This window comes from Rhincodon typus, chromosome 24 (genome assembly GCF_021869965.1).
Source record: "Rhincodon typus isolate 14 chromosome 24, sRhiTyp1.1, whole genome shotgun sequence".
NCBI classification, from domain to species: Eukaryota; Metazoa; Chordata; class Chondrichthyes; order Orectolobiformes; family Rhincodontidae; genus Rhincodon; species Rhincodon typus.
In genome coordinates this window covers 26,822,835-26,842,111 of record NC_063355.1, presented here as the reverse complement: position 1 = coordinate 26,842,111, position 19,277 = coordinate 26,822,835, and the positions used below count along the sequence as shown (strand labels likewise).

At 39.7% G+C, this 19,277-nt stretch overlaps 1 protein-coding gene across 3 annotated transcripts in view; it reads right to left on the bottom strand.

Annotated features, from left to right (window-relative positions):
- LOC109912461 (ABC transporter B family member 1-like) overlaps window positions 1-19,277 on the bottom strand; it is a 171,954-nt gene that overhangs the window by 50,326 nt on the left and 102,351 nt on the right. For all 3 annotated transcript variants that reach the window (XM_048611177.1, XM_048611176.1, XM_048611178.1), the window contains exon 17: window positions 14,538-14,591. In XM_048611177.1, the coding sequence (XP_048467134.1) occupies window positions 14,538-14,591 (54 nt within the window). The remainder of the gene's footprint in view (window positions 1-14,537; window positions 14,592-19,277) is intronic.

Sequence of the window (19,277 nt, the reverse complement as noted above, 5' to 3'; positions counted from 1 at the left end):
ACATAGCCTCACTCCTGAACAACTATTCAACAGACCCTATACTTACCTCACACAGCTCCGAAAGCACATGCCACAGACACCCCTGAGGGAACCTCTTAGAGTTTTGAGTGGACCCTCCTCCCAGTGGAGCTACCTTCTTTTGTTAAAAAAAAGACCAGAGTGGCAACCGTACCAGTCCTCAGGAAACCCGGCCCATTACTATTTGCAAAAACATAATTGAAAGGCTGTGGAATGAATGATGAGAATTTCAGATTCAAGCACCTCAAAGACTAAGATATAATGGGTTGTTAAAGAACAGGGGATGAAAGGTATGAAAACAGAAAAGACACATTCAATTTAGAATACTGCTCATTGAAAATGATTAACAAAGCAGGAACAGGCTCTAAATTAATTCTAACCTAACAAAATATTTAGTGAGACCAATTATTCTCTGTAGGACCTCAATCGAATGAAATAGTTGAGGCTGGAGATAACAAAGGCATAGATGAGGGTTTCAGCAATCGATAAAGCTAAAGCAGTGTTGGAGTTGGGTGATGTTACTGTTTTGGAATGGGTATTCCTGGAGATCAAGAGGATAGACAGATTTAGAAGCTTGCCTGTCAAATATGATGCCTCCTTTCATTCCTCGGCAATGGTTTACACATCTTTGCTGACAAGCTGATGGTTAACTATAGACAATGTGGTGATGAAATACAAACCCCTTTCTTTCTTTGTACCTTTTAAATGAATAACACTTTGAAACCTTAAAGCTCTTTCAATTGATGGAACTTAAAGTTTTCCATAGGTCTCCACTGGCATTACAATGCATATTTTTGGTATTTTTCAGACTAACTAGTTTATTTTTATATTAATCATACATTTTCTTGCAAGGACATCTTGATGAGAATCTCAATATCTTCAGAGGTTCACTGAAAACTTTCTGTGAAGACTTCTCTTTGTTTACAAAAAAAACAAACTGTTCTGAGCAATGAGTGGCTTAGACATATTCTCCAAGTGTTGCTTGAAATTCCTTTCAAAAAAAATTTAAATTTCAACTGACATCATTAATATTCCATTCATACTCATCACAGCTTGTTCAAATTTTGTCTTCAAACATAAAACCCATGCTAAGTTCTTCAAAGACAATTTTTTCAAGATTGTGAAGTCTAATCAGCAGGCACGAACTTGTACATATTAAGTTTTACCCCTTATCTTCCTTCAATTATTCCTGACATAGATAACTCCCTCTAACCACAGCTCCTTCATTGTGAACACATTTCTTATTTCAAGCCAAAACTTACATTCCCTACAACTCTTGGAAACACTACAGCACATTTAAGACGTGAACAATGACTCCCTCTTCTGCAATGATTCTTCTAATATCATTTTACTCAGGCACAGGACACAAGGGAAATCTTTTGTTTCTATAAACAGTCATTTTATTATCTTTAGCTTCTGATACCATTGCACGCCTTCGCGCACAAGTAGACTGCATTCCACCACATCTCTATAACCGAGATGGTAGGATCTAGGCCCGAAACATCAGCTTTCCTGCTCCTCTGATGCTGCTTGGCCTGCTGTGTTCATCCAGCTCTACACCTTGTTATCTCACATCTCTATAACCTTTTATTTCTCTATTTTGGTGATATGTCTCTAGTCCATGGTCTTTGGAATTCATTTTTCTTTTCAAACTCAAAAACACCAATGTGCAAACACACTCAACATTACTATTATATTTAAATCAAAGCTCACCCGACAATCTTTTAGTTCTCTGTCGGACTTCAATCCTGTGAAATAGTTGAGCCTGGAGATAACAAAGGCATGGGCGAGTGTTTCAGGAGCAAACAAGCTGAAGCAATAGTGGAGCTAGGTGGTTTTACTGTGTTGGAGTGGATGTTTCTAAGTAAACGGTAAGGTCTTGAGGAGCGAGAGATAGTAGGAACTGCAGATGCTGGAGAATCCGAGACAACAAGGTGCAGGGCTGGATGAACACAGCAGGCCAAGCAGCATCATAGGAGCAGAGAGGCTGACGTTTCGGTCCTAGACCCTTCATCAGAAAAGGGGGAGGGGAAGGGGGTTCTGAAATAAATAGGGAGAGAGTGGGAGGCGGATAGAAGAGGGATAGAGGAGAGGATAGGTGGAGAGGAAACAAACAGGTCGATGAGGCGGGGGTGGAGCCAGTAAAGGTGAGTGTAGGTAGGGAGTTAGGAAGGGGATAGGTCAGTCCAGGGAGGACGGACAGGTCAAGGGGTCGGGATGAGGTTGGTCGGTAGGAGATGGAGGTGCGGCTTGAGGTGGGAGGAGGGGATAGGTGGGAGGAAGAACAGGTTAGGGAGGCAGGGACGAGCTGGACTGGTTTTGGGATGCGGTGGGGGAGGGGAGATTTTGAAACTTGTGAAATCCACATTGATACCATTGGGCTGCAAGGTCTTGAGGAGTATTGTGGAACCGAGGGACTTAGGAGTACAAGTACATATTTCGTTAAAAGTGGTGTCACAGGTAGACAGGGTGGTGAAGAAGGCATTTAACATGCTAGCCTTCATCAGTTGAGGCATTGAGTATAGGAGTTGGGACATTATGTTACAGTTGCTTAAGTCGTTGGTGAGGCCACACTTGGGAGTATTGTGCACAGTTTTGGTCACCTTATTATAGGAAAGACATAGTTAAGCAGTAAAGATATAGTTAAACTGGAAAGCGTGCAAAGAAGATTTACGAGGATGTTGCCAGGACTAGTAAGCCTGAGTTACAATGAGAGGTTGGCCAGGATAGGACTTAGTTCCAAGGAATAAAGGAGAACAAGGACGTTATTGAGGTGTTTAAAATCATAAAGGGCATAGATAGGATGAATGTATACAGTCTTTTTTCCCAGGGATGGGGAATTGAAAACTAGAGGGCGTAGGTTTAAGGTCAGAGGGGAAAGATTTTAAGAAGGACCTGAGGGGCAACTTCTTCACGCAGAGACTCGTGCTTATATGGAAGGGGCTGACAGAGAAAGTGGTTGAGGCAGGTACAACAGCAACATTTAAAAAAAAACATTTGGATAGGTACATGGATGGGAAGGGTTGAGAGGGATATGGATCAAATGTGGGTGATTGGAACTATCTGAGTGGGCACCATGGTCAGCCTGGACCAGTTTGGGCTGAAGGGCCTGTTTCCATGTTGTATTACTCTATGACTCTTTAACTGAAATACAAAGGCTGTTCAATTTTATTCCAGGAATTGGAGATCTGAAAACAGGCAACAATAGGTGGTTTTTTAACTGAGTCTTGAAAGAGACAAGATGCTTACAATTGCCCTCATAAGCATTTTAAATTATTCACGTGGGTCCCAGAGCAAAAGAAAGCTTTCAAAGCTCAGGGTAAACAAAGATCTTAAAACATTCATATAATTTTCGAATCAGAGGGCAGGTTTGGGAATTGTGGATGATTGGGTTGAATTTCAATCTGGGACATTCCAAACAAACCACATTGCTTTGCTCCTTGTGTTCTTTTACAATGGAATGGAAGTCAATGCAGAAGACTGAGAAGGCAGTAGTGAATTTCTGGCAGCCACATACAAGAGCATGGAGGCAATTAGGGACTAGGGGTGGTCTGATCTAAAGTCAATAAAAACCGTGAGCAAGTTCAATGCTTAAAGACAAAAGTCCAAATCCAATATAAATTAAAATTGTCAGATCTGCCCAATAAAGCTCGAAGAACAGAATGACAGAATCTTTACAGAGATGAAAGAATGAGCTTTGGAAATCTAAATGCCAGACAGAAAAAAGGAGGAAAATCAGTGTGAATTCCTGAGATTTGTGGAACATCTTGGTTTGGTCCCAGAAGTGAAGCAACCCTCAAGATCTTAGGAAGTATAGGAGTTACGCTTGGATCGAATTAAAAACAGAACAGGAAGTGGTTTAGGATTCAAGGATTCAGTAAGAAGCATTTATGTAGTGTTGTAGTAATATTTGCTTTGATTAAGTCTTATACAGAAAAAAGATTTTGTTTAAAACATGGAAATCTAGGGGTGAATTTCTTTTAATTAATAACCGTAAAATCAAATTTCTTCTAGAAGTTAATAGTTTCTCAATATTTTTCATTTTCTCCCTCTGCCTTCCTTCAAATTCTTTGCTCTCCTGACTTTGACATTTTGAACAATCTTACCTTTCAGCTGATAGTAGGAACTGCCGATGCTGGAGAATCTGAGATAAAAAAGATGTAGAGCTGGACGAACATAGCCTTTTCTGAAGAAGGGTCTAGACCCGCAACATCAGCTTTCCTGCCCCTCTGGTGCTGCTTGGCCTGCTGTGTTCATCCAGCTCTACATCTTGTTATCTTACCTTTCAGCTGGCTAGGTTCCAGGCTCTATAATTACCCCTTGAAATGAAGAATGAGCTCATCACCTTCTGGTTCAGAGGTGTAAATGCAACAACTGAGCAAAGGCTGACACCTGAATAAATCCAGAATCAATACCTCTTATATCTCAGGACAGAAGCAATTGAAAGAAGTCTCAGGTTCATCACTGCAGGGAGCACGAGACAATTGGACCTCCATACAATTTTTCTCATGTGGGGCTCTTTAGCTTAGAGTGTCGACTGTGTAATACCTTTATTCCAACTCTGCTGCATCATGAAAGACAAGAATGGGAGAAGGCAAACTAGATGAAGTGTGATCTATTTTCATCCAACACTTTCGATGTACCAATTTGCAATTGCCAAGTGGCAATTAATAAATTAATTGCATATTACGATTTTAATGCTTGTAGCATTTTACTTGCATAGGTTTAGTAAAAAGAAAAGGGACTTTAAGGGCTGGATTTTGATTGCTGAAATAGTTAGAACAATGGAACAAATTCTAAAACTCGCTGAACCAGTCTTGGTTAAAAAAAAGTCCTGGTTTGCAAGATTTTGGTTACAGGAATGTATATAGGATGAAGTCGCAACTGCTGATCCCAAAAGCAGATGCTAGGAGGATCTAGGACCCAGTAAGTGACAAGACAGGCTGGTTAGAAGGTCCACCTCACTTCTCCGGGACTCAAAATCTCCTAAAACAAGTAGGACTGAATCTATGTCTTCTACCCCTCATCCCTCCAGTAAACCCTCTCACCACACCTCCGGCCAAGACCAACTCACTTAGCATCTACAATGGCCTCAGGAGTCATGTGAAGATGAAAAAAAACTAACAAAACTCTCACGACATGGACTTAAGAATGAAAAAATACTTATTCATGAAAGTAAAGCTTTTAAATATTAAGTGGTCAATCTCTTATAAAAATAGATAGATGCCTGTCCATACTCCCAAAATCTTTATTAGTTTCCTTAAGCTGTCAAACTGTGAACTCGGATTGCTTGGCTGAAATAATTGTCATATTTGAAACTCAAGCATTCATAATGAACACCCCTTACAGAAAGGGCAATAAATAAAACTGCTGAAACTGCTCAAGTAAATGCTACACTAACCAGCCTATCAACCATTGTAGTTCAGTGGAGACTTCTTTTTTAAAATGATCATTGACAGCTGCAGCCATTTCAGCTTTTACATTTTTAAGAGCAAGAGATTGAAGAAAAGCTGCCAATCATGGCAGTTAAACTATTCTTATCTGTCCTTCAAGACTGCTTACATCCACTTTATCAATTTGTAACACCCACATTCTGGTTAAAACGTTGCAACAACTACGATGGAGTGTGTTTTAATTGCCCTGTTGAGCTCGAGTTCCTTCTTGTGGGAATTACCACAGGGATCAGGGCTAAGGCTACAAATTATTTAAAATATATACTAACAACTTAGAAGACGGAAGTGAATTTAGTTTGTGGATGAGACAAAAATAGGTTAGAAGGCAAATGGTGAAGATGACACAAAGAGTCTATGGAGGGATATAGACAGGTTATGTGAATGGGCAAAATCTTGGCAGATGGAATATAATGTTGGAAAACGTGAGATTATGCACTTTAGAGGAAGAATAGAACCAGTCAGTAGTATTTAAATGAAGAAAGAATGCAGAACACTACAACGTAGAGGAATTTGGAGGCCTTTGCGCATGAATCTCCAAAAGCTAGCATCCAAGTTCAATAGGTAACAAGGAAGGCAAATGGATCATTGGCCTTATTTCAAAAGGGAATGAAGTGTAAAAATAGGGAGTCTTACTGAAACTATACAAGCCATCATTCAGACCACAACTGTAATACTGTAACAATTTTGATCCTCTTATCTAGACAAAGACATACTGGCAGCGGCAGCAATCTACAGTAGTTTCACTAGGTTGATTCCGGGTATGGAAGGATTTTCTTATGAGGAGAGTTTGAATCTGTTGGGCTTGTACTCATCAGTGTTTTGAAGAATGAGAGGCAACCTTATTGAAACATACAAGATTCTTAGTAGACTTGACAGAGTAGATGACGAAAGGTTTACCCTTTAGGACCAGCAGACATAATCTCAGAATAAGAGTCATCCATTTAAGTGAGAGATGAGGAGGAATTGGTTCTCTCAGAGGCTAGTGAGTCTGTTGAGTTTTTACCGCAGAGGGCTGTCAAGGCTGGGTCATTAAATATATTCAAGACTGAGACGGCAAATTTTTAATCAGTAAGGGAACCAAGGGTTATAGGGATCAGACAGGAAAGTGGAGTTCAGGATTATCAGATCAGCCATGATCTCATGGAGTTTCCTACGCTATTCAATTATTTGTAAAACCTACTTATGCTGATACATCTTATGGACTTTTCAGGCAAACCCAAACAGTCTTCTGCATTTCAGTGTAATGTTGTCAAGACCAATGTGGGACCTGAATGACTTTAATTATAGTAAGCTTTTAAACCAATCTGTGGGGCCAACCAGCAGCAACACAAACATGAGCTCTATCTTGTTATTGCAGAACAACTGTGCATGTCCTGCTTTTCATGCTGATTATTAATTAAAACAGCATCATAGTGGTGGCCCACAACATGGTTTCCACCCACCTTTTCTACTGGCACCAAGGTGCAGACTCCACCTCCAAGAATAATTTGCCATCTCCAACAGTGCACTGAAATCATCCGCCGGGCAATTAGGCCATTCAACTTTTAAAAGTGCATCACAATAGGTGACACATACTAGGCACTGATTCAGAACCTGGAATTCACCACAGCGCCCACAGTGAAAATCCAGCCCCTGGTTTAGTTAAATATTTTGCCCTTCTACTGCAATTCAATTGCAATTTTGAGAGTGGGGAGATTGATTATAGCAAAGAATTTTTATGAATAGATTGATGAAGAATCATTAAAAATCTCCCCGTGGCTATCGTGCTGTCAGATCAAGATCAATTGTGCTCTTTAACAAGTCAATGTATCTGAATTTCGAGGGAACAAGGTTTAAACCATACCACAGGAAATTACAGTGTGAGGAACTGATTATATGAGGACTTCCCTTTTCTTAAAGTGAGAAAAATTATTTCAGATATGCAAAGCTAAGTAAACCACAACATGTGGTTTAATAAACTATGAGATGGGCCTTTAATTTTATGTAAGCAACTTGACAACAACGCACTCACAGACAGCATGACAAAACGAGCTGGTTAAGGGTTACGACGCTTGCATTCCAGAATTTAGGATAACCAAGAAATTAATTATTATTTTCATAACAATTTGCCAACATAAAAATATGAAGAATGTATTATGAATGCTAAGATAGGCAAAACATTCTAAGTGTAAAGCCGCTCCCCAGTTGAATTTTATTTTGAACAGCACACAGACTAAAATTGAAAGACGATATTCACAAATTCATTTTAGATAGCAAATAGAACAAAAAAGTTATAGCTACATAACATCTTTAACACAATTAAATGTCCCAGGGTACTTCACATCAAGTGACATTAAAAAAATAAGATAGCTAAGGCTTAGCCGAAGACACAGGTTTAGAGGAATGGCTTGAAAGATAATGAGGAGTGGTTGGTATCAAGGTTTAGGGAGGGATTCCAGAACTTATGGACATGACAGAAGAAGGCACAGTCACAGACATCACTGAAATTAATTTCATGGATTCTCAAGAGGCCAGAATCAGATAAGCACAGATATTGGATAGAATTACAGAGATAGGGAGGGTTAAAACCATGGAGGGATAGGAAAACAAGGATAAGAATTTTACAAAAAATTGACAGACACTTGACAAGAAGCCAATGCAGGTCTACAAGCATAGAGGTGATGAGTAAACAGGATATGGGGCAAGCTTGAACATGAAAAATAAAGATTTGGAAGTCTATGGAGGGTAAAATGTGAGGAACCATTTTGGATTAGGCAAATCTGGACATAACAGACATGGATGAAGGTTTCAGCAACAAAGATGAGACGGGGTGGAGCCAAGTATCATTATCAATGGCAATCAGCAGTACCTACTGTTGACACAGATTGGTAGCTCATCGAAGAATCAAATAGGTCTCAAACTGGTTGCTCAGGAACAGATGTGGAAGCATTGGAAAGGGTGCAGAGGAGATTTACCAGGATGTTGCCTGGTATGGAGGGAAGGTCTTATGAGGAAAGGCTGAGGGTCTTGAGGCTGTTTTCGTTAGAGAGAAGAAGGTTAAGAGCTGACTTGATAGAGACATATAAGATGATCAGAGGATTAGATAGGGTGGACTGTGGGAGCCTTTTTCCTCGGATGGTGATGGCTAGCACGAGAGGACATAGCTTTAAACTGAGGGGTGATAGATATAGGACAGATGTCAGAGGTAGGTTCTTTACTCAGAGAGTAGTAAGGGCGTGGAATGCCCTGCCTGCAAAAATAGTAGACTCGCCCACTTTAAGGGCATTTAAATGGTCATTGGATAAACATATGGATGATAATGGAATAGTTTAGGTTAGATGGACTTCAGATTGGTTTCACAGGTTGGAGCAACATCGAGGGCCGAAGGGCCTGTACTGCGCTGTAATGTTCTATGTTCTATGTTCTATGTTCTAGAGTTGGTCTTCCAATATTTATTTGGATAAAATATCTATTGGTCTAGTATTGGGTGCGGAACAAAATGTCTCACAATTTAGATAAGTGAAAGAATGGTGAAACAGAGGTGAATGTCATCAGCAAATGTGAAAAACGATACTGTTTTCAAATGATAATCTAAGAAGCGGTATATAGATTTTATAAAGTTTATTCATGGGATATTGGCATGCTGGCCAGGACAGCATTCATTGCCCACTCCCAACTGCCTTGGAAAGTAATGAGGATATAATTCCAAGTTGGAATGCTAAGAAATAGAAGGGGTTAAGGATAGATATTTGGGGGCCACCAGAGGCAATGCGCATGAACAGGAACAGAACCTACTGAAAGTTAAATACCACTTGGTAGGGTAACTGTAAAGTGGTGTCAGACATTGTGGTCAATTGTGTCAAAGGCTGTAAACAGGTCAGTGTGGATGGGGAAGGATAGATTACCTCTATCACAGTCACATACAAGCTATTTGTGACTTCGGCAAGTGTCTTTTTGAGCTTATGAGAAGGAAAGAACTGAAACATGGAGTTCCAGGAAAGCTAGACTCCAATTTGGGAGATTACAGCACATTCAAGAACCAAGGGAAAAAAAGGGAAGTTGGAGGTGAGGATTACTTTGCAAAAATAATGAGGTCAAATGTTATCTTTTTTGACTTGGGTACTAGTTATGGCGGATTTGAAACCAACGGACAGTACCCAAATGACATCAGGAAGGGAAGGTGGATGGTCAATAGTTTAGTGGGAATAGGATCAAGGCAGTGGAAAGTAGGTTTCAGAAAAGATGCATTCAGGCAGATATGAAGGGAGACCAGAGAAAAAGTAGACAATGCATGCTAACAACTTTGAAGGAAACTTCACAATGTGGACTAAGAAAAGGCAGCAATCTTAGTGAAAAAGAAGTTCATTAAAGTCTCTCACACTTTGTTGTTCTAAGGGCGGAGAAGACAGGGAGGGATAGCAATCTGTTTCATCAGCAAATTAAGTAGTAGCTAATAATTCAAATGAACAGTGCAATTTTCAACTTAAAGTGCACTTTACTTTGACAAACATCAAAGACTGTAGGAAAGATCATAATCTTAAAGCCTTTTTGTTAAGATGGCAAACAATAGCCAATCTGGTAATAACCTCAAACGTATACTTTACTATAAAGTACAGTGGCTAACTTTGGTTGTGCCATGCACATGCAGTTTATAGTCAACTGTATGAATTCATGATCAATGAATCAAATTTACAAATGTCTATACAAGTCAAAAATCAGAGGACGGCAAAAATGAGATGAAAGCTGACAGGTTTAGGAGAAGACATCAATTCCACCAGAGTTTAAGTAATTTTTAATGAAAAATGAAGTTAGGGTTGAAAGGCACCAAATTTTGTTTTGAACAGAGAGCTCATATTTCAATAATAAAGATTAGCCTTTAACAATGACATCTTGTCAAAAGTGTTGCTCCAAAAGTATTGTATTACAATATTGAAGTATTAATTATAATGTATCAACCATTTCTCTGAACAACATGAAAGTCATCTAACTATGTCCACATGATTGTAATGTAAAGAAATATAACCCTCACATTTCTCTCTCACATGCACACTATTAAATTTCCACTAAAAGGGGTAACACGTAGAATTACTATTGATAGTATTGGAAAATCCCTATATTTCAAAAGTTTACTGCATTGTGGGTCAACCTACAGCAGTTCAAAGCGGCAGCTCACCACCTTCTCAAAGGCAACTAGGGACAGGCAATAAATGCTAGCTAGCCAGTGATGCCTACATACCATAAGTGAATAAAGAAAAATTTAACTGAAAAATATTGCAATCTTACATAACTGACAATCTTGCATTTACTACATGCGCCAACATAGATTATTAAGCTATTGAAAGTTGTCTGAGACAATTTTATTCTTCCTTACTGGTTAAGAATTTAACTTGGTGTTTTTCCTTTTTCTAATTTATTTTAGACAAATTCTATTAAATGAAATGTTACCCTTCAAATCCAATTTTCATTACAATCACATTCAATTAAGAAAAAAATAAACACAAGCTGCTACATGACAACAATCTTTTAAAAAAATTGTGATAATATTCCAAAATAATATCAAATGCAAATTTAATAAGAAACAAGAGGAGTAGGCTATTCAGCTCATGGAACCTGCTCTGCCATTCATTAAATTGTGACTGATCTGATTATGGCCCCCGACTCCACTTTCTTGCCTTCTCCCATAATCCTCGACTCCTCTGTCAAACAACTATCCATCTAATTCAGGCTTTCATGTACTCATTAAGCCAGCCTCTACTGTTCTCTGTGGAAAAGAATTTTAAACACAAATAACCCTCTGAATGAAGACATCCTCCTCTCCCCCTTCTCCTTTAGATTTAAATGGCAGCCCCTCATTCTGAATTCCCCATGAAAGAAAGAAATCCTCTTGGTATCTTCCCTGTCAATCAGAATTTGATTTCTTTGGACAGATCACTTATTTTTCTGAACTCCAAAAAATATAGACTCAACATGCTCAATCCCTTCATTTCAGCCACTCAGTACAGGGAATTTTTTTCTGAACCATTTCCAATCCAAGTATATCCCTCTTTAGGCAAGGAGTCCAAGACTGCAATTGTAGCAAGGCTTCCCTAATTTCATCTCCCTTGTAACAATGGTCAACAATCCATTTCATAATTATTTCAGATATATACTTCATAACAATCACAAATTATTTGCTATACCTGCATGCTTCATGTTCAGGGATAGCTAAATCCATTTATCCTGCAGCATCCATTTAAATAACAGTCAGCTTTTCTGTTCTTCCTGCCTTAGTGGACAGGCTCACATAGCCACATTCTATGCCATTTGCCAAAATTCGGCCATTCCTACATATATTCCTACTTAATCTACATATATTACATTGCAGGCTTTTTGGGGGAATCTTATATTTTTTGGCTGAGTGAGATTTGCATCATGTTTGTTTTTTAAATCGTGAGTCTTGCAACGAGACCCAGCAAGATTTGTCACCCTGTTACTAAATGCACCTCATTAACTGCCTACCCCATTTCTACAGTATCCCTCATGTCCAACTCTATACCCATCTTAACATGCACCCGTCCCCAGAAAAACTTGTTACTCAGCAGATATCTGCCAAAAGATCAGCATCCTTGCACCTGCACAAGCTTTGAGCGGCCACTGTGCACCCAGAAAATCCTAGGTGATCCAGTATTGCCCCTCACCAGCAGCACAATGGGACAGGAGCCATAAAGCCATGCTGCCCGGTGCTGGCCCTCCATCACACATACATCCCCATTCTCTTATCCAGTCCTTAGCTACATCCTGTCTGAAGGCCCTATCTCATGCTCTGTTACAGTTTCCCCAAAGCCCAGTGATCACGTGCATCTGATCATTGTTCAGTAGGGGAATATCACATACAGGCACGTAATCGGACAAATCCAAACGTGAGCTGTTACTGACAGCCAGCAATAAGGAAAACAAAGAAACAAATTCAGGCTGCAGTTTGCACCCAGAATGCAAACCAAATGCTAGCTGATAGTCCATGATGGTTTTCTGCACCCAGCTTATATCGACTGGAACTGGGGTTCAGTCAGGCCCTCTGGCATTACAAGGCACTGATGCAGCTGGGTTGTCATCCTCTAGGAGAGCTCCCTCCAGCTCAACATCTTCATCCTTCCCCTAGGAACAGTGGTCCCATTCGCTCAGCTCCTCACCATTGATCACTTCACCTTGTTGCCTACTCTAACTGTGCAGAATAAAGCATGAAATGATGGTGCAGTACATACTGTCCAGACTATACTGGTATTGTGTCACCTCTTCCCCAGACTGCACCAAGCTGTGGAACTGCACCTTCAGCCGATAGTCTTTTCCAACAAGGTCCTGGTTGCAGCATGTGCACCAACTCGGCGCATGACCCACATTGGCTGAGTGATCAACACATATTCAAAAGGCAGTATCTGCTGCGCTCCAACCCCTTCCCATCCCAAACTGAAATCATCCATTCCCTTCTCTACTGCATTCATTACAGTTCATCGTCATTCTTACATGAATTATTATACAGTGATGTTCCCTCATACTACAGACTCCCTTGAAGTTCTACAATTGCAGGAGCACTTCTGGTCAGAATCCACCTTCTTTTAAGCTATTGCTGCTAACTTCTGAGATGACAATATTCATTTAGCTAACACCAACGGCATGATAATTTGCCTTTGAGCAACATTTGAAGCTGAAGCATGTTCACTCTGCAAACATTGCAAATGAAATATTGGTGGAGTTTGCAAATGGCTGCTTCATTTCTTGCTCCTTCAATATTTTGACCTCTAGCAGACAAAGTGATAGTGACTCCAACCAGCTTGGGTGTTGTCCCCCATTTTTTAGTTGCACTTCATAACTAAAAAACAGGAAGTGACGGCAGGAAACACAGCTTGCAGTGGGCACTATCGGCACCAGCTCCAGCTCCACCTGGCAGCAGGTACCTCGACGTTCCCTTTAAACCTCGCAGTACCCTGGCAGCCCCAATGTGGAGACTCACCACTTTGAATATAACCTCCAAACATCCTCTTTGTTCCCTAAATCCCAACATCACACGTTAACGATGCCCACCTTACAGTTCTATGCTTACCTGCAGAGGCAATGGTGATGGTCACTGCCAATAATCCCTCTCCTATAGCCTACCATGCTCCCAGATGCTAGGATCCCGACAATCCTCAAGACACACCCCTTGCACCCTTCTTAATGATTGATACTTCAGATTGCTATGAATATTCAGTAGTACTGATCATGAAAAGGTAACCTTTTCCAACATTTCCCACAAGATATCAGCTTATGCATCTGACAGGGGCAGTGTCTTTGTGGTACTACTTCGACTCCAAAAAGACAACACAGAAGGAGAGGACAATTACAAATGTCATCTGCAAGCCCAGCAAATAAGGAAACCTCCAGCAGCTGCTGCACAGCTTCCAGAGAGAGAAGTGTCAGCCGAAGATCCTCCAAGGAGCTGGAGGAGAATTATGTAGTCCTGTTTTTACAGGCCTTGTTATTATTTTCTACAAAAAGAGTGCAGGCCCAGATTAAGAATGTCCTAGGCCACCATCACTGGATTGTGCCATCTGCTGGAGCACGACTTGCACTCGGAAGTACTGATGGCAATCCCATTCCAGTGGCTGTCAAAGTCACAGCTGTCCTTTTATACCAGCGATTCATTTTGAGGACCCACATTGGATCTGTGTGCCATCTGCCAATCTTTGACCCACAAATCCAAAGTGCAAGGGCTAACTACTGGCTTGCAGCATTTGAAGAGGCATGTAGCTGCACTTTAAATGTGGTGCTAGCGACATGAAAAGCCAAAGATCCCATCAATAGCAAACAATTCTGCCTCTCCTGCAGCATGGTTCCATGAGATTAGTTCCTTTGAGCTGGCTGCATAATAAATAAGATAAATAATAAAAGTTTGCATGAGAAAAGTTGCCTTGAGCTATAGCAGATCAGGCTCCCTGAACCTCACTCAACAAAGCACAAATAAAAATGGGAAAATTCATTCCAGTGTTACTTCATAGAAAGCTTACTGATCCAAATGACAAAATTGGATTCATAGCAAGATATTTATGCTATTACATGCAACCATTGCCTTACCTCAAATGATACAATGAAGTCATGAGCATTGGCCTTTTTGGCAGCATCAACCACCTGTTTGGGGAGACAGAGTATTACTTTCAGCCAAAGAAACATATACCATTATGTTTGCACCAGTATGACATTCATAGGCATCAAAAAGCTTTTTCTATTTTGTTGGCAAACTTATTTTAGCCAAGGGAATAAAGTGTGGTTGAGACCGAGGTTGAAAAATGTTAACTAGGCAACTTTCTGTAAGCTTTGAAGTTAACAGTCCTGCAATTAAGAAGTTACACCTGCAGAGCTTAACAGTGCTCAAGGGAACTGTGAACAAAAATCAACAAGTCTAAACATTAATTAAATACAAAAAGAAAAGTCAGACTCTGGCAACTCCAGCCCAAAAAAACAAAAGATCTGAAATTATAACAGAAGACAGGTGTTTCCTCTGAAAGATAATGACTTCTCAAAACAGGCAATTATATTTATGTTTTGAAGTAAATAATGAATTAATACAGTCCTTTTGTTTGATTAATGTGCTTCTTGAACATTGGGATAATGAAAGTAAATGTTTGTACCATACAGAAAAATACATCCAAGGAGAAGAGTTACATTTTTCCTTGGATCTAATTCACAAGGGAAACACCTGGTACTTCAAATCATTTTACCATATTTTTACCACTTGCTAACAGCCATTGCTATAAAGCTCCTACCCACCTGGCATTCTGGGGCAATTCAGTAATCAGGGGTTAAATCATAAGGCACTAGAATTCCTATTCTATCAGCTAAAAGGATTGGGCTTGGGGAGCTCGCCAAGGACAACACAGGATGGAGTCAGGATTTATATTCTTCTGGGTGAGGAAATCCCACCTCAGAGCTGCTAGGTTTTGAGGCCAGAGAGTGAAGGGTGTAAAAATTTGCTGGGGCTCTTTGAAGTGCCCAGGGGAGTCCATTAGGGATGACACCTCACGCGTTTGTAAAGAGAAACTTGCCAGTCAGGGCAAGTGATATGGGCTTCTCCCCCAACTGGTTAAATCCAGAAACAGCATGGAACCCTCAACTTAATATCAGTTGCCTACTTAAGGGCTTCAACTACCCATTGGCAGATGGGCTGCCTAACAACAGCACTACTGCTGGTACAATTGCTGTGGCGACAAGCTGCCTGTGGGATTGAACAATCCTGAATTCAATCACTTTAGTAGGAGTGTGAAAAAATTCACCCTGGCTTCAGTATTTTCAATAATACTGCTTAGTAATTAAGTACCGAATAGTAAGCTTGTCGCTATTATTGTCAATAAATAACCATTAAACCTTTATAAAAATGAATGACCTAGGGTTGCAGTAAGATTAACAGTGCAGCACCTGTCATCATAATAAGTTAAAAGCTAACAGTAACTTCTGGACTATGTGTATGAGGAAGTAAGTGTGAAAATCCAGTTGTTACTGTTGTGACAACATGCTTTTCTACAGGGTGCATTTTCAACAGCCCTCACCAATAGAATTGACATCAAAATTATAGTAATGATATCAACTGGAGTTATTTCCCACCAGATTGTTGCTTAGTATGCCAGAAGCCATCAGGCTGGTGAAATCAGAAGTCAACAAACTCTTAAAAGTGTACAAAATGATAATTATTCCAAACACCTGCTCTGACCCTGAAAATATATAAAAGCATACAATCTCATTTCTTCAGAAGTTAGAAGTTAGAGATTTTCAAAATAAAATTAGGAATAAGAAATAATTAGAGAACAGGTAAAATATTAGAATTAATTATTCGAGGCCATCTATTAGCACTTTCTTAAATTCATTATACTGACTTTGCATTACGTACTCTTAAATTGAATTTATGCCTTCCCTTTTAGACTCTGCATGTCTCAGTGAGGATTCTTCAATCCGATTACTTGAGGAACCTTGTTATTTTTTTGATCCAGTGTCAAGTGCAGCATGATCCACTCCATGTGTGACCAGAGCAAAGTAAATCTCCACTAAAAAACCCACAAAAACTCGACAGAGAGCTGCCACTGAGATAAATGATGAGCGGCACCTTCCCAGCTATCAGCAAAATCTGGGCAGTTTAAGTGAATTATTAAAGAGTTAACTGATTGTAAATTTATTGGCAAGCACAGTTGTATATTGATTATTCAAATTCATTTGTGGTCCTTTGAAGCAACTGCTATACACTTGATATGTTCTGGTAGCCAATTCAAAACCTTAATTGCCAATGAGGCGAAGAGTCACAAAACGTAAAACTGTCTTTTCTTCCACATAAAAGCCTAATCTTTAAACGTTTGCTACTTTCAATGCAAAAATGCTATCCCGTGCGTGGTCACATGGTAAGGTGTTTGAAGCCCACATCAACAATGCATAACATTCAGTGGCTTGTACAAAAGCAACTTTCTATCCACAACACGCAAATGTGGAGATGACAGACTGTCAAAACACACAATTCGCCTCCTGGCCATAAGACTTCTCAGAGTAACAATGGAATGGACACCACCAGATGGAAAGAGACAGGGCCAGTGTAAAAAAATCTAGCAAACTACATTTAGGGATGACCTTCAAGAGCAAGGGCTAGAGTGTAAGGAATTGCAATGGATCGCAACCAGTGGCAGTATCTTGCTGTCAATTGTTCTGCTCAAAACAGGAGGGTCCAAGTCAATAGTCATGTGACAATTCTCTTCACTATTTACAAAATCAAGCAATCTTTGCAGAATGGCCCAAGAAGCTCCCAAATATAAAGAAGTGTTACGAATTCAGGTTCTCAACACTTTTTCATCGCTAATTTAACCGGTCCCATAAATAATCATTTCCTTCTTTTTGTGATGTGCATAAGTACTTTAACGTAGAGATGCTTAAATAGGATTTTTTTTGAGATGTTAAATATACAAAAATGCAACCAGTAATATTAATATCAAGAGCAAAAAACAGCAAATATTAAATCAAGGTGTACAGCTGGATGAACACAGCAGGCCAAGCAGCATCAGAGGAGCAGGAAGGCTGACGTTTCGGGCCTAGACCCTTCTTCAGAAATGCATGTTCTGAATGTAGACATTGTCACGGTTGGGGCCAAATTGGGAAGGCCTGAATGTGGACTGTAGGCCATTGGGGATGATCTGGTTCCATAGGCAGGTACTAAGAAAGGTGATGTGGCTGTAGTACCTGGTTTGCTTCAGGATGTGGTCAAGCAGTTTCAAGGCTGAAGAGATTACGAGAGAGTTGCAGTGGGCAAGAGATCCACTGAGGTTGTTCCGGAGGGAGGAGGGTAACTTCTTCAGGGTAGGCATCCTTAGAAGAGGCTTCGCAGTGGGGTTTAAAATTGTTTCAGAGATAGTAGGAACTGCAGATGCTGGAGAATCCGAGACAAGGAGTGGAGCTGGATGAACACAGCAGGCCAAGCAGCATCAGAGGAGCAGGAAGGCTGACGTTTCGGGCCTAGACACTTCATCAGAAATCTGCATCTGCAGTTCCTACTATCTCTGAAATATTAAATCAAGACCAATTACAGCATAATTTATACCTTTTAAAATGACAAGCTCAGCATTGGCATCACAAAGCTTTCTATATTAGAGTATTAAGTCCCTCAACCAAGGGCAAAACTGAACCTTTTATTTCGTAAGTTAATCAGCATTCAAATCTTGTTTCAAACTCTAGCTTTAATCTGGTAGGTTTCAACGGCTTTCTTTGAAGTTGTATTTCAAGACAATATCTCATACTTAGTTACAGTTGTTAGTATCCCTGTACTTGAGTACACATGACAATAAAATCTAAGTCTAACTATGAACACCCAAATGACAAATACAATTATGTATCCGACAGTATTAATCCTTTTTTAAACGTTTGTGCCGAATACAAAGATACACAGATGTGAACCATTACTTGCACAAAGGTTGTGAATTACAACAAGTAAACAAACAGATTTGATCCATAAGTGGATTAAATGAACAATTAAAACCACCAGTTTATAAACCAACGTTTAGGCAGAACACAGCTAAATTAGAAAGAAGGCTTTAGGTTTCAATTCTACAGGACTGTGGAAATTTGAGTTACAGGTAATAAACTAGAAACAGATTGGAACAGCCTTCCTGAAAATGAGTGGGACAAATTTTGAACCTGTTAAGAGGGAAAGCAAACATCATACAAACATTATAAACAGAGCAATTCTTTCCCACTGTATGCCAAAGGTGAGCCTGTACACATTCATTTATTTCTATCCATTCCTGGGAGGTGAGCATTTGCTACCCATCACTAACTGCATTCATTAAGGACTGTCAGCAGACTGCAAGGCTGTGGGTAAATGTATTTTGAATCAACTTTCCCGACTGATTGTTCCTCTTTTTAGGGAAGTATTAAGTAACATAATAGAAACATAATAGAAGTTTTAGAAGTAGCAAAATGTACAGCAATATTTGCATAGATATTCTCTGTACCTACTGGGGAAGAAAATGATATTTAATATCTATAGCTGTATTTCAAGATTAAGGTTGCAATTTAGGGCAATATTTCAAACATTAAGGTTGCAATTTCAAGGATTTCAAGGATAGTGGAGGTGTCAAAAAAGCATAGTCAGTTGTGTTGGGGCAGATCTTAATTAAAAGTAATGGTGAGATATTATTAACATGCAAATTTGCCTGTACATTGATAGGATTATAAGATGCACTATGAATTTGAATGCCAGGACCTTGCAAAGTTGATATAATCTACTCTACTGTATGGTTTTGCACAAATATATCTACAAATATATCCTTTGCACCTCTGTTAGTTTGA